Raw genomic sequence first — 16284 nt, 5'->3', positions numbered from 1 at the left:
AGTGTTGACGGTTTCGCTCACACGTAGAAACTTCTGTTCCAGGGAGTTAGTGAGTCGTTCTTCTACCAGAGACATTGCTTATCAATCTTCCCATTGAATGTTGCAACGTTTACTTTGTAGAGGCCTTGGCACAATGGCAGAAGCTAATTCAGGCATTGGTTTCAGATCTTTGGTCTGCTGTTTCAGACTGGGGGGGGGGGGGGGGGGGATCTCATGGGCACCTGGGCCGCCTGGCCACGACATCAAAGGCCCTGCATGCATAACCAATATGTGGTGATACTGAGGTATGGAATGAATTAGCATATGTCCTCTTCACCTGCGCTTGAAGTAATAATCTGAGAACCAACTGAAGCATACAATGCATTTTCAAATGTATTTGATTTTGTTCCATGAGTAATTACTATTGTTGTGTCCTGAATAATCACAGCTGTAGCTCTAGTTTCCGTTTTTTTTTTTTCATTGAGTAAGAATTTTGTGAGTTTTAAGTAAATGAGCAATTTTCAATGTTGTATTGAACTGAATGGGAGACATGTCTTAATGTCCAACAGAAAAAGAGCATTGAGTAGGTACAATAACCTTTTAGACCGATACATAGTGAGATGGAGTTTGCACAAATGAATAATGAACCAATATTCTTTTTCATCGGAAGATTTTTATCTCCGAAGCAGTGATTTTCCATTTAAAAAAAAAATCGTGGTTTACTCAATCTGAGAATTGTTGTTTGTTGTCTGTTCAACTGTTTGTTCGTTCCAACACTGGCTGCTGTGTTTCCAATTTACTGCGGATTCCTGATTGCAGTCACTCTGTTTGGCGCCTTTGGAGAATGATCTGTTGCGTTTTCTTGCGCTGTGGAGGTCTTGGCATTTTAATCATTTGTGGATGATACAGAGCCTCGTTATACAAAGAGTTATCCTTGAATACTGAAGGGAACAGCTGGCTTGATGGAAACCAAGCTCCTTACCTGACCTTGACACCAACTGTGCTGTTGATTTGTATCTTTATTTATTAATTTTTTCGTCTGACAGTTGTTTTTTCCCCTGCCCATTTGTTCTCAGGTTAACAGGATTCCAGCTGCCTTCACCCATCGTGAGCACAGGCTCCAGGCTCACACTGTGGCTCCTGTCCGACTACGCCGTCAGCGGGCAGGGATTTAAAGCGGCCTACGAAGGTAACGCGACTTCCAAGTTGTTCGTTTTTTTTTTTTTTTTTTTTTGAGGCCGAATGATTAAGAATGAGATGAGCTTGTCAGATTCTCCTCAATTAATTTCAATCACGTTATTTATATATGCGGCAGCCGGTCTTAATTATAGTGTTGCAAGGGTTGATGGGAAAAGGCTTCAGAGTTACAAAGCAAAATCTCTCTAAATTCACCAACAAATGTCAGGAAAACCAAAAAAAAAAACCTAAGGAAGAGGTGGGAACACAGTGACTGATGTTGCATAACACAGTAGTCAGTGTTACACCAAATTGATTTAAAGGCTTTAATTTTGAAGCCATTATCCTCAGCTGGGTTTTAGTCTCCTCCTTCCCAGGTCAGCGAATGGACCTTTTATCATGGTGACATGCTTTATGACCCGTGGTTGGAGCATAGCAATGATGGCACCCGTCAAACCCACGCAGGAGGAAAGACGTGTTTAAGGAGGGGGGGATACAAAAGATTTTTTTGTACGAATGTATTAAAAACATGTGTTAATATGGAATTATATCGTAAATAATCACGTTGGTGGTTTGAAAACCTTTATTCGTTTGTGCTAAACGCAGTCGTGCATACACACTCAAGTCACAAATACAATGGACAAAGTAAAGGGATGTTAATAGTTCCTCTTCCAGTGACTTTAAAAAAAATGTTCCTCCATAGACTGTTGCAGGGATATTAAGTCTTCCTAGCACCGGTGGAAATGAGTGCAAAGCTGTAATTACCTGTCACCCACTTCACATGGCACGAGCGAGACCAACTGCACTGACCCATCTCACGTGGGAAAAGTGAGCGGCGCCGTTGTGCTGACATGTAGTGGCGCCCTCCGGGTTACAGCCGATGTTAATTGGAGAGTGAGAGGTACAGGAGGAGTCACTCAATGTAGCTCAATGGACGGGAGACCGCCCACCGTTAACGTTTGAATACACTGTGCAGATTATGCACACGTGTGAGCTGTGGCATCACATTCAAATGGGTGCATTTTCATTTTTTACCTTTTATGGCAATTTTTACACGCCATGCCTGGGTTTATTTTGGACTTCTCCTTGTCAATCCAATTCCTCGTTGGCTCCGTGGCTCCAGACATCTTCCACCTGTGGGTATTGGTTGGACGTGTTGTCTTGGGTTACAGGTTAAAATCCAAAAACCTTGCAAGAAGCATCACTATTCAATCTGATAACGATTCGCCAACTCAAAATCTGTGTCACCAATTCATCCTGCATCCAAACGTTTGTATGGATCCCAAACATTACTTAAAAAGTGTAGCGTGTCTAATTCAGGTCCCGTTTTTGTGCGTAGCAATGTGTTTCACAATTTGGAACTTGCTTTTATCATATTATACTAATGGTTAATGATACAACTACCCTCCAAGCTGTAGCTGTTGTAGTGCTCGGTCATTACAAACGACCAACACCCGAGCCCTCTATGAGCCTTAGCGTATGTTTCACTGTGAGTGTGTGTGTGTGTGTGTGTGTGAGGCTTTTTTGTCCTTCTATTTTCTCAAATGGGATAAGTGTCTTTTTCTTTATTTTTTTCTTTGCATGATCGGCTTTTCTCAGCACAGCTTAGGGCGGTTAAACCACAGCATTCTGAAGCCTTTTTTTTATTTGGACTGTGCTTACCGTCCACCATTTTGGTGCGAGCCCATCTTGTCTATATTAGATATCTGTTCAGCCCACACTGCAATAAGCCTAAGTGCTGCACAGTCCATCTCCCCAACACACTGCGTAATGGCTGAGACCACTCTGGAATCTCTCTCCTCTAATCACCATGGCAACCATCAGACTCCTTGATCCTGTCTTATTGCATTCTTTCTCTTCTTCATCTCCTCGCGAACTCTTTATTCGTGCTTAATCTAAAGCGATGGAGAAGGGGGCTAACAGGGGAAAAGGGAATTAGAAACATTTGCAAAAGCCTCTGAACTTCTACCGGGAATATCGGAGCGTTACCTCTTTACGTCTTACTGCATTCGATGCGTTTCATCTTTGCCGTTTTGCCGTTTCTCCCCTTTCTGGCTTGTCTTCTTCCCTTCTGTCTGTTCTACTGCAGATTTCAACCTGCATGAGTACTTGAATGTTAAAGTACCGTGATGTGTCTTCCTTTTTGGGACTTAGTTGCGCGATCCATGTGCCTACCAACCGGGTCAGCCAAAAAAAACAAAAAAAAATGTAAAGCCAACTCTTTCTCACACAGGCTGCAGGCTCATAATTAAGGCACTGCAGGTGTCTGAGATAACAAAAAAAAAAGAAAGGACATACTATTTCACGACGAAATGTAGTATTGTTTCCTTAGCCAATCCTGCGTGTTTTCATATCTGCATCTTTGGTCTTACTACTTAAAATTGGTCTCTGAAACCAAGGTGAATGCATGAATACACTTGGGATTTGACGTGTGGGTATCAATGCGTTGTGAATAAACGGGCCCATAACAGAAAATCTAAGGAAATTATGAAACGGATTTGGATTGAGCAAGTTTTTTTTTTTTGTCTGAAAGTGGGAAAAGGAGAAGCAGAGGGAGTCCTTGCAAAAACACAGCATTCTCCCTCTGCATCCATCAGAGCTGATCTACAATAGCGTCTCTATCTACTCCCTCTTGAAGACCCCCCCCCCCCCCCCTCCCTGCTCACCGCCTCTCTCCTTTCTATTAGCATTAAAGAGGAAAGTGGGGGCAGAGTAAATGAGGGTTATGAGAAAGCAGTGAAGCGTGAGTGAGTCTAGTGCCTAATTGAAAAATGAGGCGCGTCCCCTTAAGTCAGGGAGTTGGCTAAATGAAAGGGTGATGACAGAGGCAAAAGATAAGAATGTACCTGGATGAAATCCTAAAACCATAATGTTCCACTTTTTCTCCCCCACAGGGATTAATATACATTTTAGCTGGAGTACATTATAGCCTTGTTTGTGTTTTTTGCATCAGTGAGTTGAAGAGGAGGCCTTTTATAACCTGCTACGATTGGATCATTTCCTTGGATGTTGTTTGCTGCTTGCTCTTGTAAAATTAGCTGAGTACAATTTTTGGATCAAATGACCGGTGGCCTCCAGCATTGAAAAGCAATCTTTGTGCAAGAAGAAGAAGAAGAAGAAAAAAAAAAAAGAACACGCTTGTAACACATGTAAACAAATGATTGTGACCAAAAGTCAATAATGCTATTAGTTTAGCTGCTAATGGCTCATTTCTTGTTTTTCCATTTATTTATTTTCCCCCAATTCTGCATGTAGTGGATGCATTGCTCCATTCTTCCATGTGTTGTCTCTGCAGCTGGTATGAAGCTCTGGCTTTGTCAATAAGCATGAGTATATAATGAGATTGGTGCTTTGAGAGGTTTTCGCAAACAATCACAGCTTATTGCAAAACAATAATATTGGTATCGTAGGTAATGAAAGCATTTTGTGTGTGTGTGTGTGTGTGTGTGTGTGTGTGTGTGTAAGAGAGCACACACACGTACATTCCTGTCAGCAATATAACACCTTCACTAACTGGGGACTCCTCAGCAAACGGGACACTTCGGGACACTTCGATACAGGACTTGTCGAACCGCCGATGATGATGCGGTTGCCTTTGTCCATTCTCACACACACACACACGCTGGAGTTTTTTTTTTGCCAGGTAATAACAAATGGGAGAATATGAATGAGTAATGATCATCATCTCTCCCAGCAGTTATGTTTGTTTTGTAAATGTCATCCATGCAAGTGTTTGTTAGAGCCTTGAACTCAAGAAATATAGCAAAACAGTAGTTTTATTCAGTGTATTTGTGTGTCATCAGTGGCCGGATGTGTTTTGCTGCATTTTACGTCTTTTCGGACGTTTTGGACAATGCGACCTTTCGCAACCGAACAATTAAGGTGATTAAATCACCAGCGATGTGAATGAATGAGATGGTGCGAGATCTTGCAAGGAGACCCAATGCTGTTTACATGCACGCAGGGGGACGATTTCCCTTGAGGCTACTGAAATACGATACACAATGTTTGGTGGCTACTACTATTTTGTGCTGAAAGGCAGCTATTTACTTACGATTTATAATTTGCAATAATAAACGTGGTAACCGTATTATGAAAGCAATAAGTTACTTGAGGAAGTTCTTTATCTTCAATAATGTGAACCGTTCGAGGGTCGCCTAACAACACCCCCCCAAACTGTTACATTATTGGACAATAAAGCACAGCCTCTCTTACCTTATTGCTTGAATATATATATACATCCCAAAAGGATTTTTGTGACTATTTATTTGAAAATGAACTGTACAACAACTGCGGTAATGGTGCATAACTGCTAATGATGCATAAGGGGGATCCGTTGTCGTCTTGTTTTCTGTCCTGTTTATTGGGCGATCCGAACCACACAGTGATGGGAGAACGGAATAGACTCCCCCCCCTTGATGGCAGGTGTTAATCACACACCTGCCATCAATTTCATTTCTCGTGTTGTCCTTGGGAATGAATCCCCCAATCTGGTGGCTTCATACCTGTGAACCTGCCCCTAGAGAAGAATGCTTCCCTCATGTGTTTTGGATTTTATTTTTTTTATTTTTTTTCGCGTGATGCGGCTTGTCTACTCGTCACCGCGACAGGACAAGGAAACTGCCAAGAAGCCATGAAGAAGTCCTCCTCGAGTGCCACTTTTGGTGGTCGCTGAATGGAAGTGCATCTATAATGGCTGTAATTATATGTTTACACATTTTTCTTTGGGGAAATATGGGCTGTCTGGCACGTCCCGGTGAGCAGTGCTTCCTCTCTGGCAGATTGTAGCGGTTATTAGACCCTGGCATGGGAATTGGCCCGACAGTGTGTCTGGCCGTTAAATGCTTCTGACACTTAATTAATGACTGATGGTCGTGCGGCAGTTCTCCCCTCAGTCTAATGAAGACACACACACACACACACACACATATGGTTCCAGGCCTGGCATGCACGCCGACTTTCACAAACAAACACGCTACGCTGCACCAGAAACATTCGGACTACACTCAAGACGTGTCGATGGGTTTTGTACTCGGTTGTAGTGCTTTTGTTCTTTACTCTGCTATCAGGCTCTTACACTCAGAATCTGTTTCTCTCCATAGAGACGGTTCCACGTTTGTGCACAATGGGCCAATAGTCAGCGGCGTTGAACAGCAGCTCTTTAGAGTTCATTTGTATTCATGCAGGGAGGCTGTCTTTTAAAATCCTTAAATCAGTCTGAGTCCCACCTTTTTGGGGACGGGATTATTTTCATATTTCCTTGATTTAGTTTCTCTGTTTCTATTTAACTGAAGCCGAGCTCAGATATTTCATGAAAGCTCCAATTGCCCCACCAGTCACTGGCTGGCACATCTATTTTTGCAAAGCGCAGCAAGACGCACAATTTATTTGGGGCCCGCACCCTCATTCCATCTTTTTTTTTTTTTTCCCGGGTGAGTGAGCGGCAATACAGGGCCTGGTGTGCGGTTCGGACAAAGTTGTTGTTTTGCTTTGCAGATAAAAAGGAGAAAACAGCGTTCTCATTCAAACTTGCACGCACACACACACACACACACACACACACCTCCACAGCAGACATCCGTGCGCACACAGTCAAACAGGGCTAGGAAAAAAGGAGTGCACTGCGCAGTGGAGCATGTAGGGAAAGGTCAGCCTTCCCCGTGAACACGTTGGTTCGGGTGAGGGTTTTTTTTTTTTATTTTTTTTTTTGCAGTGCACACAAAGAAGTGTGTGCATTTGTCCATTCATGACAAAAGTGTAAAGCTGTCCGGTTGGTTGGCTACACATGCAATAACGATTAACTTACTTAAAAATAGGGCTGTTTGTAAGGCGTATGATGGGTATACATACATATCTAGCCCCCCCCCCCCCCCCCCCTCTTTTTCTTGGTTTTCTTGAAACAGCAGGTGATGTAAATGTGCCATTTTACACCACGTCTCTAAAGGACTCATGCTGGGGTCCTTTGAGGAGCCTCTAATTAGGTATGAACACCTTTTGTAGAACAGACAAGTTGATGTGTGATGAAATAAGACATGTAAGCTCTTCAACAGTTTCACTCTAAATGATACAATATTAAATGAAAAAATCATAAATCAATGAAGCCAGAATCAATTATTTAACCATGCTAATGTTTGTTCTTCGGGTAGGAATTTTATTTGGAAAGCAGTTGGTGTTTTTTTTTCTTCTTTTTTTTCTATTATTTCATACACCCGTCTAGTCTTTTTCGTTTTTCACAGATCAAATTCTTCCCATTGAAAAATCATACTTATCTATAAGTAAAAAACATGTTGGAGAGGTTTTTCTTCATGCATTAGACCTCAGGGATATAATTCATGAGCGGGCGGCCGGTTCCAGTTGCAAACCTTCAGATGCAATATTTATCACCCGGCCTCAAGATTCTTCACTGTATCCAAATATGTATCAGCCGGGCCCAGTTATTCTTTTAAATTGCAGTCTTTTTTTTTTTTGCTGTACACTTTTTGTATTCATAACAACATAAAAATGTCTGTTTTCCAAGGTTTTTGATTAAAAAAAAAAAATGATGATGATGATGATGAATAAACCTAGAAGTAACATTTATGTTCAGGAGCCTACGCTCACCTGATTAAAATCAGCCCTTAAACCAATCCATTTAAAATTAGCTCCACTGTATCGAAGACTATAAGCAATTGCAGTCTCCCTGAGGGGATTATTGACTGAGTACACTTTGCTTCGCCTGTATGAGATTGCACACACACGTTTGTGTGTGTGTGTGAGACTTTGTAACAAACTGAACACATGTTAGTCGATCGCAACAAAAGGAGGCTGCCCCGCTGTGGGGTAGGTGTGACAAGTGTGACAACGGCACAAAGTGACAGACGGACTGAGGCGAATACGAGGGCAGTGGGCGGGATGTTTTGACAGTGTTGTTTGTTGTTGTGCGAGGGGGTGTGTGTGTGTGTGTGTGTGTGTGTGTGTGTGTGTGTGTGTGTGTGTGTGTGTGTGCATGCGTGTGCATGTCTATATAATTCACACGCATACACAGTTGCCTGTTTTGCAGTCAGGAACAGTGGACACAGATGTGCTTCTCTATTCTGGCTCCTGTGAAAGACTCTCTGTGCTCCCTCCGGTTTCCACACTGACCGACTACACACTGGCTACTCTCGCTGCATCCTAACAAAGATGGAGGGAGATTATATGGAAGACCGGGAGGGGGGGGGGGGGGGCCCATCAACTGGTGGAGAGGGGTTAGCCCTAGACAAGAAGTGAATAAGAGATGAGGAACGATGAGGAATCGGAGTAGACAAATAGAGAGAATACAGTGGACGGTGATTTTGAAGGGATAGAAGGAGGAGGATGACTCACAGCTGTGAGGTAATGGATTAAGCTGTGAGGGGAATTTTTTTTCCGCAAAAACAAGGGAAGGGAAGAGAGAACTCGAGGAACGCCGCATGGCGCGGTTGCTGCGCTGCTACTCGTGCCCAGCGCTCGCACACTCCAAAAGCCATGCATTTTTTAGTCCGTGAGCTCATCTTCCCAAAAAGCACCAAGAACCCAGGTTTTCACCGCGTGGAATGTCACCCAAACCCCCCCCCCCCCCTCCTCCCTCCCTCCCTCCCTTATCTGTCCTGTTTGACTACCTTTCTAGTGTTGATTTTCCTCCGGTGTTTGTGTATCCTTGCACACTAATCCTGCCACCTTATGAAGGCGTGTAATTAAGTGCCTTGGTTGGCCTCTTGTAAATGTCATCTCTTCACTTCTCTGGATCACGGACTTTGATTGAGCCTAATTAATTACGGCCTCGGGTAACCCTTAGCAACGAGCTGGTTATGTTTTTCCTTGCTGTGACCCCCACTTTTCACGGAGGGGTATTTGGATGATATCCTTCAGTTTTATTTACAATGGGCACACTAAATTTAAAGTCAGTAAGGTGAGCCATTACTCTTTTTTTGACTGTTTTTTTCTTTTTTGGGTAATAGCTTTTTCCTTTTATGCTAATGCAAAACCAGATTCTTTTGAATGAGATAGATGAGGCTCTTTTGCCCTTGTAGTTCTGTCTTAAGTTACTGCTCACTGAATGAATCAGGCCTAATGTTGAGGTCTTTTTTTTATTTGAAAAGATAAAAATAATGAAACTCCAGTTAAATTCCACTTTGCTTGTTATTTAACGGTCATAAAGTAATTGAGGAGGCACTTTGGCCTTTTGTGTGCTGTAATTAATTTGGCATGCAGGTAACAGAGTCTTCTCTGCAGTCATAAAGGGTAAATCGGCAATCTAGAGGTTTCTCCGTTTTAGCCGGCAGCCATTGACTTTCAAAAGTTTATTCATCATCCTGGATGTTTTTAGCTACGGCGTATTTACTTCAGTTTTTTTTTTTCCATCATTCTGCCGCTTTCACTTTGCTCCATCTGCCTGTCCAACCCTAACGGTAGTTTGTATCCCTCTCCATCTCATCAGGATTAGCCCTTTTTTTTGCTTGTTAGAGAGTGCGGACTCTTTCTTTCTCTCTCTCTCTCTCTCTCTCTCTCTCTCTCTCTCTCTCTCCCTCAAACGTTTGTCTCTTCACACAATCCCTGTTCTGTGTGGATTAGTGAGCCGTATTGTCCTCGGATTAGGGTGTCATTGTTTCTGAGCTGCGATGAGGTTGAAACTTGCTACTGAATATGCAAACAAGTCCATTCGTACCGTATATATGTAAATGCGTATCCTCACTTGAGACACAGGTGATGGATCTTTTTTTCTTGCTTTTTTTTTTTTTTTACATCACGTAAGCAGCACAAAGTAGGATGCTTTGCAGAGCCCGATGGAAAGCTCTGTGACTTTTTCCCCCTCGTCTTATTCTCTGCCAAGAGTCGATGCGAGAGCATAGGCGTAAGCAATATGGTTGATAAAACCTGGAGCAAATCAGTGTCCCACTTATGCTTCGGGTAATTGAAGGTCAGCATGGGAGGGAAAGGCGTCCTTGAGGGTGTGAGAAGGGGGAGATGCGGCTGGTATTGTCATGGTGTCAGGTTCAGTCAGTCATCACAGACCGGGGAGGGAGGGAGGGAGGGAGGGAGAGCGAGAGTGTAAAACCATTAAAGGAGATATCTGTATTGATTGCATTGTGGGGGGTCTGCGTTAGCTTAGTGTGACAGAGACACTCAGCGGGTGGGGTCTGCGGATGTGCTTTGACTATTGAGATGCACAATGTATGTCCGGCGCGTCACGTCAGGCTTCTCATCTGCTGCTTGTTACAATCTCAGATGCTTTGGCTTTTTTTTACTCCCATCTCTTGCAGGAAAATTGGTTTATCGATCCCCAAAATTCTCAGATGTAGTTAGAAAGTTATCAAGAAAGACAACATTGTCATCCTCTTTTTTTTTTTTTCTGAGGCAGTTACTTCCCCTCAACTACTTCCTATTGGTGTATTCTGGAATTCAACTTTTAAGTGCATTTTCTGAAAGACCCCAGTATGCAGGAAACTTTAATAAACCTACATCAATCATTTAGCAGCAAGGTCTCTGCTAAGTTTTAACTGTATTCTTTCTTTTTTTAATCTGTCAGTGCATAAATGTAATTCAATTACAATGGCATTTCATTATTGAGTAGTATTGGATTGCCGATTGTTGTGTTTTGGATTGTCAGTGACTAGTCAGTTTATTCTGTGATGAATTGCATTTCCAAATCTTTTTTTTTTATTAGTATTAGTGATGGGAATCATCAGAGATAATCACTGAACAAAACATTACTTTTCTGTTTAGACTACAAAGATTTTCATTTTCTATTTCTGGTAAAACGTCCACTGTATTTAGTGATTGGTGACAAACTTTTCCCAAGATAAGTTTTTAACGCATCACAAAAGTGTTGTTTTAAAGTGACACTGGTTCATGTGTTGTGTGTACATGTGTGACTGACGTATCCAAACATGTACATACATGTGCGTGCATGCATGCATACACACGAGCACTGCGTAATACCATTACCTCAACACAAGCACATTTGTCAACCGCGTTGTTCTCTCTGTCCTGCACTTATAGAGAATCAATGTTTGCTAGTACTCGGGTAGGCTTCCCACTTTTCATCACCAACAGCAGAGGAACACAGCCGTGGCCACTTAACGTTGATTTGCCGAAGAGAAGAGAGACAACTGGGAGGCGTCACGGAGGAATAAACCTTCCCGCTCGGCCGGCATGGAAGGAGACAAATACCTTCGCATGTTGCACAGAAACCCCGGGCTTTTTAGCTGGTTTCTGCTCGTCCTTGGAGTGATGTCTTTCCCCCCCCCTCCCCCCCACGCTCAGCGTGTCTTCTCCCCGCGTGCCTGACATGTTCTCGCTCACGCTCGCCGATGCAACCTCAACGGTCACCGGAGCGCGCGCGGTGAAGGCACACCTGTTTGTTTTTGCGTTTGTCTCTCACCCATCATTTGGCATCGCTATTTGAGCCCCTATTTCAGGCCTCGATTCACAGTTGCGGTCCAGTGCAACGAGGCAAAGAATGTGAACAAGCTCAGGTGTTCCGTCAAAAAGGGAGGTGGCGGCGGCGGTGCATGTTTTCGAGGTAAGCGCACTTTGTCAGGGGGCAAAAATTGGCATATTTTGTGCAAGCGGAGTGTGGGTATGTCCTTTATACTCTGTATGCACAGTTGTGAGTGACGCGTGACGTGGTCATGTGGTCTGCTTGGATCACCTCCAGATGCCACTTGATTTATCTGCAGCATTGAGTGTGGAGCTTTCTTTCTATAAATGTATTTTTAGGAAATTTCAGCGCTGCATTTTTTTATTACGGTTCTGTAGCCTGAAGAATATCTTTCGTTTCCCCTTCTAGACTAAAGTTATCGGTGTATGTTACAATATAATTCTTTTTTTTTGTATTGGAGAATGTGGCTTAGAAATAATATCTATTTTCCAGCCCATGGCGCCATATACCTCAACTTCATATTTTATATTTCTTTTAAAATATTGTTTCCAATTGAATTGACTAAGTGATTAATGTTTATGTTCAGTGGGATCATTTCAGTTCATTTTGATATGTGACACTTTGAGTTTCCCTGCAATCATTTAAAAGTATAATTGGTATCTTTCATAGGAAGGTTCCACTTTAAGGTGGTGGCTATTTTTCTGGAGCGTTAAAACACCATCAGGCATGGGTTTATTTTCCATGTGATTTTTTTTTTAATTTGCTTAGATTTTTGTAATAAATTCATCCACTGCATCCCTTGTGGAGCATGTTGAAACATACACGGTGTATATTTGATCAGCCATGCCTATTTCTTTATGATCCTGAGGTTGAAAGGATACATAATGTTTGAAGCAAACACTGACTATAGGATGGTGTTATCATCTAGGGAACTAGACCCCCACAGTAGTACCGGAATCCAAAGAACAGACTTGCTCGGAAACGCAGGAGGGGGCTTTGAAGGAATCGAGGAAGCGGTATTACCATGAATCTTCTCCTTCCCAATGAAACCCCCTTGACTCTTGTGGAGCTGGAGGGGAGGAAGAAAAACACAACAGGGTAATTAGATAAGATTATAACAGAGCATGCAACTTGCAGAGAATACCTGAAATCTAAAACTAGCTAAATCTTCTGGGTAAAGATCCAATGTAAAACAGGAGCTCAGGGCTTTATTCTTCATGTATTATTGTATTTTTATATTAATAGTTTGTCCAGAGGTGAGGAAATCTATCAAGTAACAGACCGTGGCGCATGTACTGGAACACAGTAATTGGATTGATCGCTCGATCCCCTTCCGTATGAGTACAGTTCAAATATATTTGGCCAAATGTTATTATGAAAATGATCTAAATGTGGTTCACTTAAAGACAATTTCAAGGTGGATAAGATAAGGCTGCTAATGGGACAGAACATTGGAAAGGAACCAGCGAAAGCACTCGCATATTAGAGCCTGAGCAGTTCTTTCAAAATGGGAATAACGCTAAGGAATAAGGATCAATGCTATTATTGGCGAGCTGTTTTAGGGGTCTTTCACAGCTCCAGATCACTTGTTGGTTACGTTTGTCTGGTGGTAGCAACTAAAGCCTCTTCTCTATTAAAAAAAAATAAACTGCAATACATTGCCAGCTGTCAGACAGGCAGATCCCGCACTCGGTTTCGAAATGAAATTGCAAGCATAAGAAGTCCGGATGACAGTGAGATTTAAATGGTGAAGTGGAGCGTGTGAGACTAAAGCCGACGCTGCGAGTGAACAGTTGAGCCAAAAACGGAACCGCGTGGAATTAGGAGGCTTCACGCGGCTCCGAAAGCAATAGAATCGTTCGTTTGACCTTTGCTCCGCGAAGCTCGTTATTGGGAACGTCCGGCCATTCTCTACATGATGCGCGTGATTTATTTACATCAATCATTACAGCAACGGCTCATTGGCGCATTGAAGGGGTGCTTTTCTTCACCACGTCTTTGGAACAGAGCCGTCAGCCGGGCAGAGGCAACAAAAGCAAGTAGAGAATATTTAATGGGGGTCAGTTAACGTCCGACTCCCAGTCTTCTGAAAACTAAAAACAACTGGAGGGAAATGAACTTTACATGTTGTGTGATGCGCAGCAGATAAGCAGCTAATGGCTGTCCAGGCCACACACGTTTGATACAAAAGCATTTTTTCCCTCATTATATTTCTTTGGTCCCTTCTTCTACCAGTCAGGGGGGAGGACACGGTGACTGAGCATGCTAGTTACTTGATGTCCTTCATGCATATGTATGAACACAAAATGGACACATTTACTCATTAAATTCCTTTTGAAACACTTTTGACTGGCACTGTACATCACATTTTGCCACTATAAATGTTGTATTATGAATGGAACTATGAATGACTAACGTGTTCTGCTTTTGATGACCATTACACATGATGAGAGGGAATTAAAAGATTGAGGGTGATGGTAACATCAGCTTCATTTCACACCGATAAAACACATATAAAAACACAAAGAAATGGCAGAATATACTTTTCATTTTACAACGCCTATTGGTCATATCGCGAAGTTTAAATTCTGGTCCACACTACAAGCTACAGATGGGAAAAGAGAGTAAGAGTGAGTCTGTGAACCATGGACATTCAGGGGAAAAGCCGAGGTTAAATGAAATGAATTGATTGATCTTGCTTCATCCAGCCACTGGCGCTCTATTATCTGCCTTCAGTCAGGTAAGTAAACTGAATGGAGAATTCACCAGAGGGGACTGGGATTAGACCTGTCAAAACGAAGGAATTCTTCGATGGGATTGTCGAGAGTACACCTCTCGTACGTAAGTGATGGAGGCTTTTTGCTCCACGTCCTAGTTATCGGGCAGAAGGAAGCAGCCCAGCGTGGGTTTGCAAGACGGCCGGGATAGTCAACTGGAGCATTTCAATGTGAGGTGCATGCTAAGACCAGAGGTGTCCCCCCCCCCCCCCCCCCAACCCCCCCCCCCCCTCCATTCCACACCAACCTGAATGTTTACGCATCGACACGTCCCCCTTTCCACCAAGTCCACACTGGTGAGCCTTAACTGTTTCCAAGGCAACCTGCAGAGCGGGGAAGAGAGGATTGACTGAGGGGAGAGGCAAAGGCAGACAAAATGCAGGAAAACAAGAGAGCTTCCCCCCCCCCCCCCCCCCCCCCAAATCAACAGAACCTACAGATTTAAAGATCGCCATGAATTTTGGAGTCGGTGTCCCCGTTTTGATTTATTTACATAGCCTTACGACGCTATCTTTTCTTAATAGATATCTTCTTAATAGATATAATTGATAGTTTCCTTCCTGCCGGTCAAAAGTTTTGGACTCATTGAATGAGGAAATGGTTGACTGTTACTGTACAATCGTCCTCGTTTCGGATGAACGGGGGTCGGGTCGGTTGCACCTGAGCTTTCAGGGTGTGGCCACGGGGATTCCTGCGACCCGCGTTTGAAAGAGTGCAGCCGGCGGAGGGATAAACCCCCAAAGCCACCCGGGATTTAGATGTTTCCGAGCCGGGGCCGAGTCGAGGCTGTACGTCGATCTCGCTTCCCAGCAGCCCCCCCCCCCCCCCCGGCGGACCCGTCTCTCATCTGTCTCTTCTGGCCTTCCCTTCTCATGCTCTCTGATCCCTCTTAGTTTAGTCTCATATATAGTGAATGGCTACTGAATGGCACGTTATTCCATTTTGCAGACTTTATGTCAGCGGTCATAAATTCTGTATGAGCTCTTTTACACCTCGCAGCCTCCCACACAACAACTGGCCCTTTAACTGCACCTGCTGTTGTGTGCGTGGGAAATGAGGATATCCGGAGTTCATTCCAGTCTGGTTTTTTTTTTTCTTTTTTTTTCCCGCATGCATGTTTTTGTGTGCATGTCCGCTTGTCTGTGTGTGTGTGGAGGTTCAAACCCTCTTTCTCTCTCTCTCTCTCTCTCTCTCTCTTTCTATAATTTCTCTTGTTGTCAAGTTAGGGAAGCGTTATGTGCGGCTTAGTTCGAAATCAGACAGGGATTTGCAAAGCCGTAAAGCTGCATCTCAAACCCCAAACCAGTGAGGCAGGGAGACGCACTGAAACATTAGCAGCACACTCAAGTACACATGCATTTTTGCTGACACATAAATGCACTCAAATGTGTTTACACTCAGGCACTTTGACGAGGACTTATCGGAATCCAAGGTGGTTCGGCTAAGTGCTTGTTTCAATTACCAGGGAATATTTGTTTAGAAAATAAGCAAACTATATGAAAGGAGTGCTGAAGAGAACGCAGCACAGTGGTTATGGCTTATACATTATGGTAAGCTCAAGCCTTTATAGCATCGAAAACCATGAGACGTTGGGAAATGTATTTTATTCACTGTCATAATGGATGCTCCAAGGTTTTGTCACCATTTATATGTAACATGTTATTGACCCTCATGACCACTATGTATTTCTACGTATGGGTCCCCGTTTAGCTTGCCTCATGCCTAAGCACCAGGACGCATGATTCTTTTCTTTTTTCCATCCACTGATCTATGGGCCTTTTAACAGGCCAAGCTGTGCAGCCGTGTAACCGTTAGAGGCAGAAAGGACGAGCACTGCTCGCTGACAAAAACGTGGAGGCTTGTCTTCAAGTCCCTTTTTTTTTCTAATTGGCAGAAGTGTTCCATCCTTTGACCGAAGTTGTGCGCTAAAGGCACATAAACACCCACACGCAGGAGAGCGGCTTCCTGCCC

The 16284-nt window shown here is 43.3% G+C and overlaps 1 protein-coding gene across 1 annotated transcript in view; it reads left to right on the top strand.

Moving 5' to 3' along the window:
• csmd2 (CUB and Sushi multiple domains 2) overlaps positions 1 to 16284 on the top strand; it is a 169179-nt gene that overhangs the window by 25947 nt on the left and 126948 nt on the right. Inside the window, exon 3 of the mRNA XM_037474374.2 lies at positions 1056 to 1168. Within this exon, the coding sequence (XP_037330271.2) occupies positions 1056 to 1168 (113 nt within the window). The remainder of the gene's footprint in view (positions 1 to 1055; positions 1169 to 16284) is intronic.

This window comes from Pungitius pungitius, chromosome 17 (genome assembly GCF_949316345.1).
Source record: "Pungitius pungitius chromosome 17, fPunPun2.1, whole genome shotgun sequence".
Classification (NCBI taxonomy): domain Eukaryota; kingdom Metazoa; phylum Chordata; class Actinopteri; order Perciformes; family Gasterosteidae; genus Pungitius; species Pungitius pungitius.
This window is presented reverse-complemented; position numbering and strand designations above follow the sequence as displayed.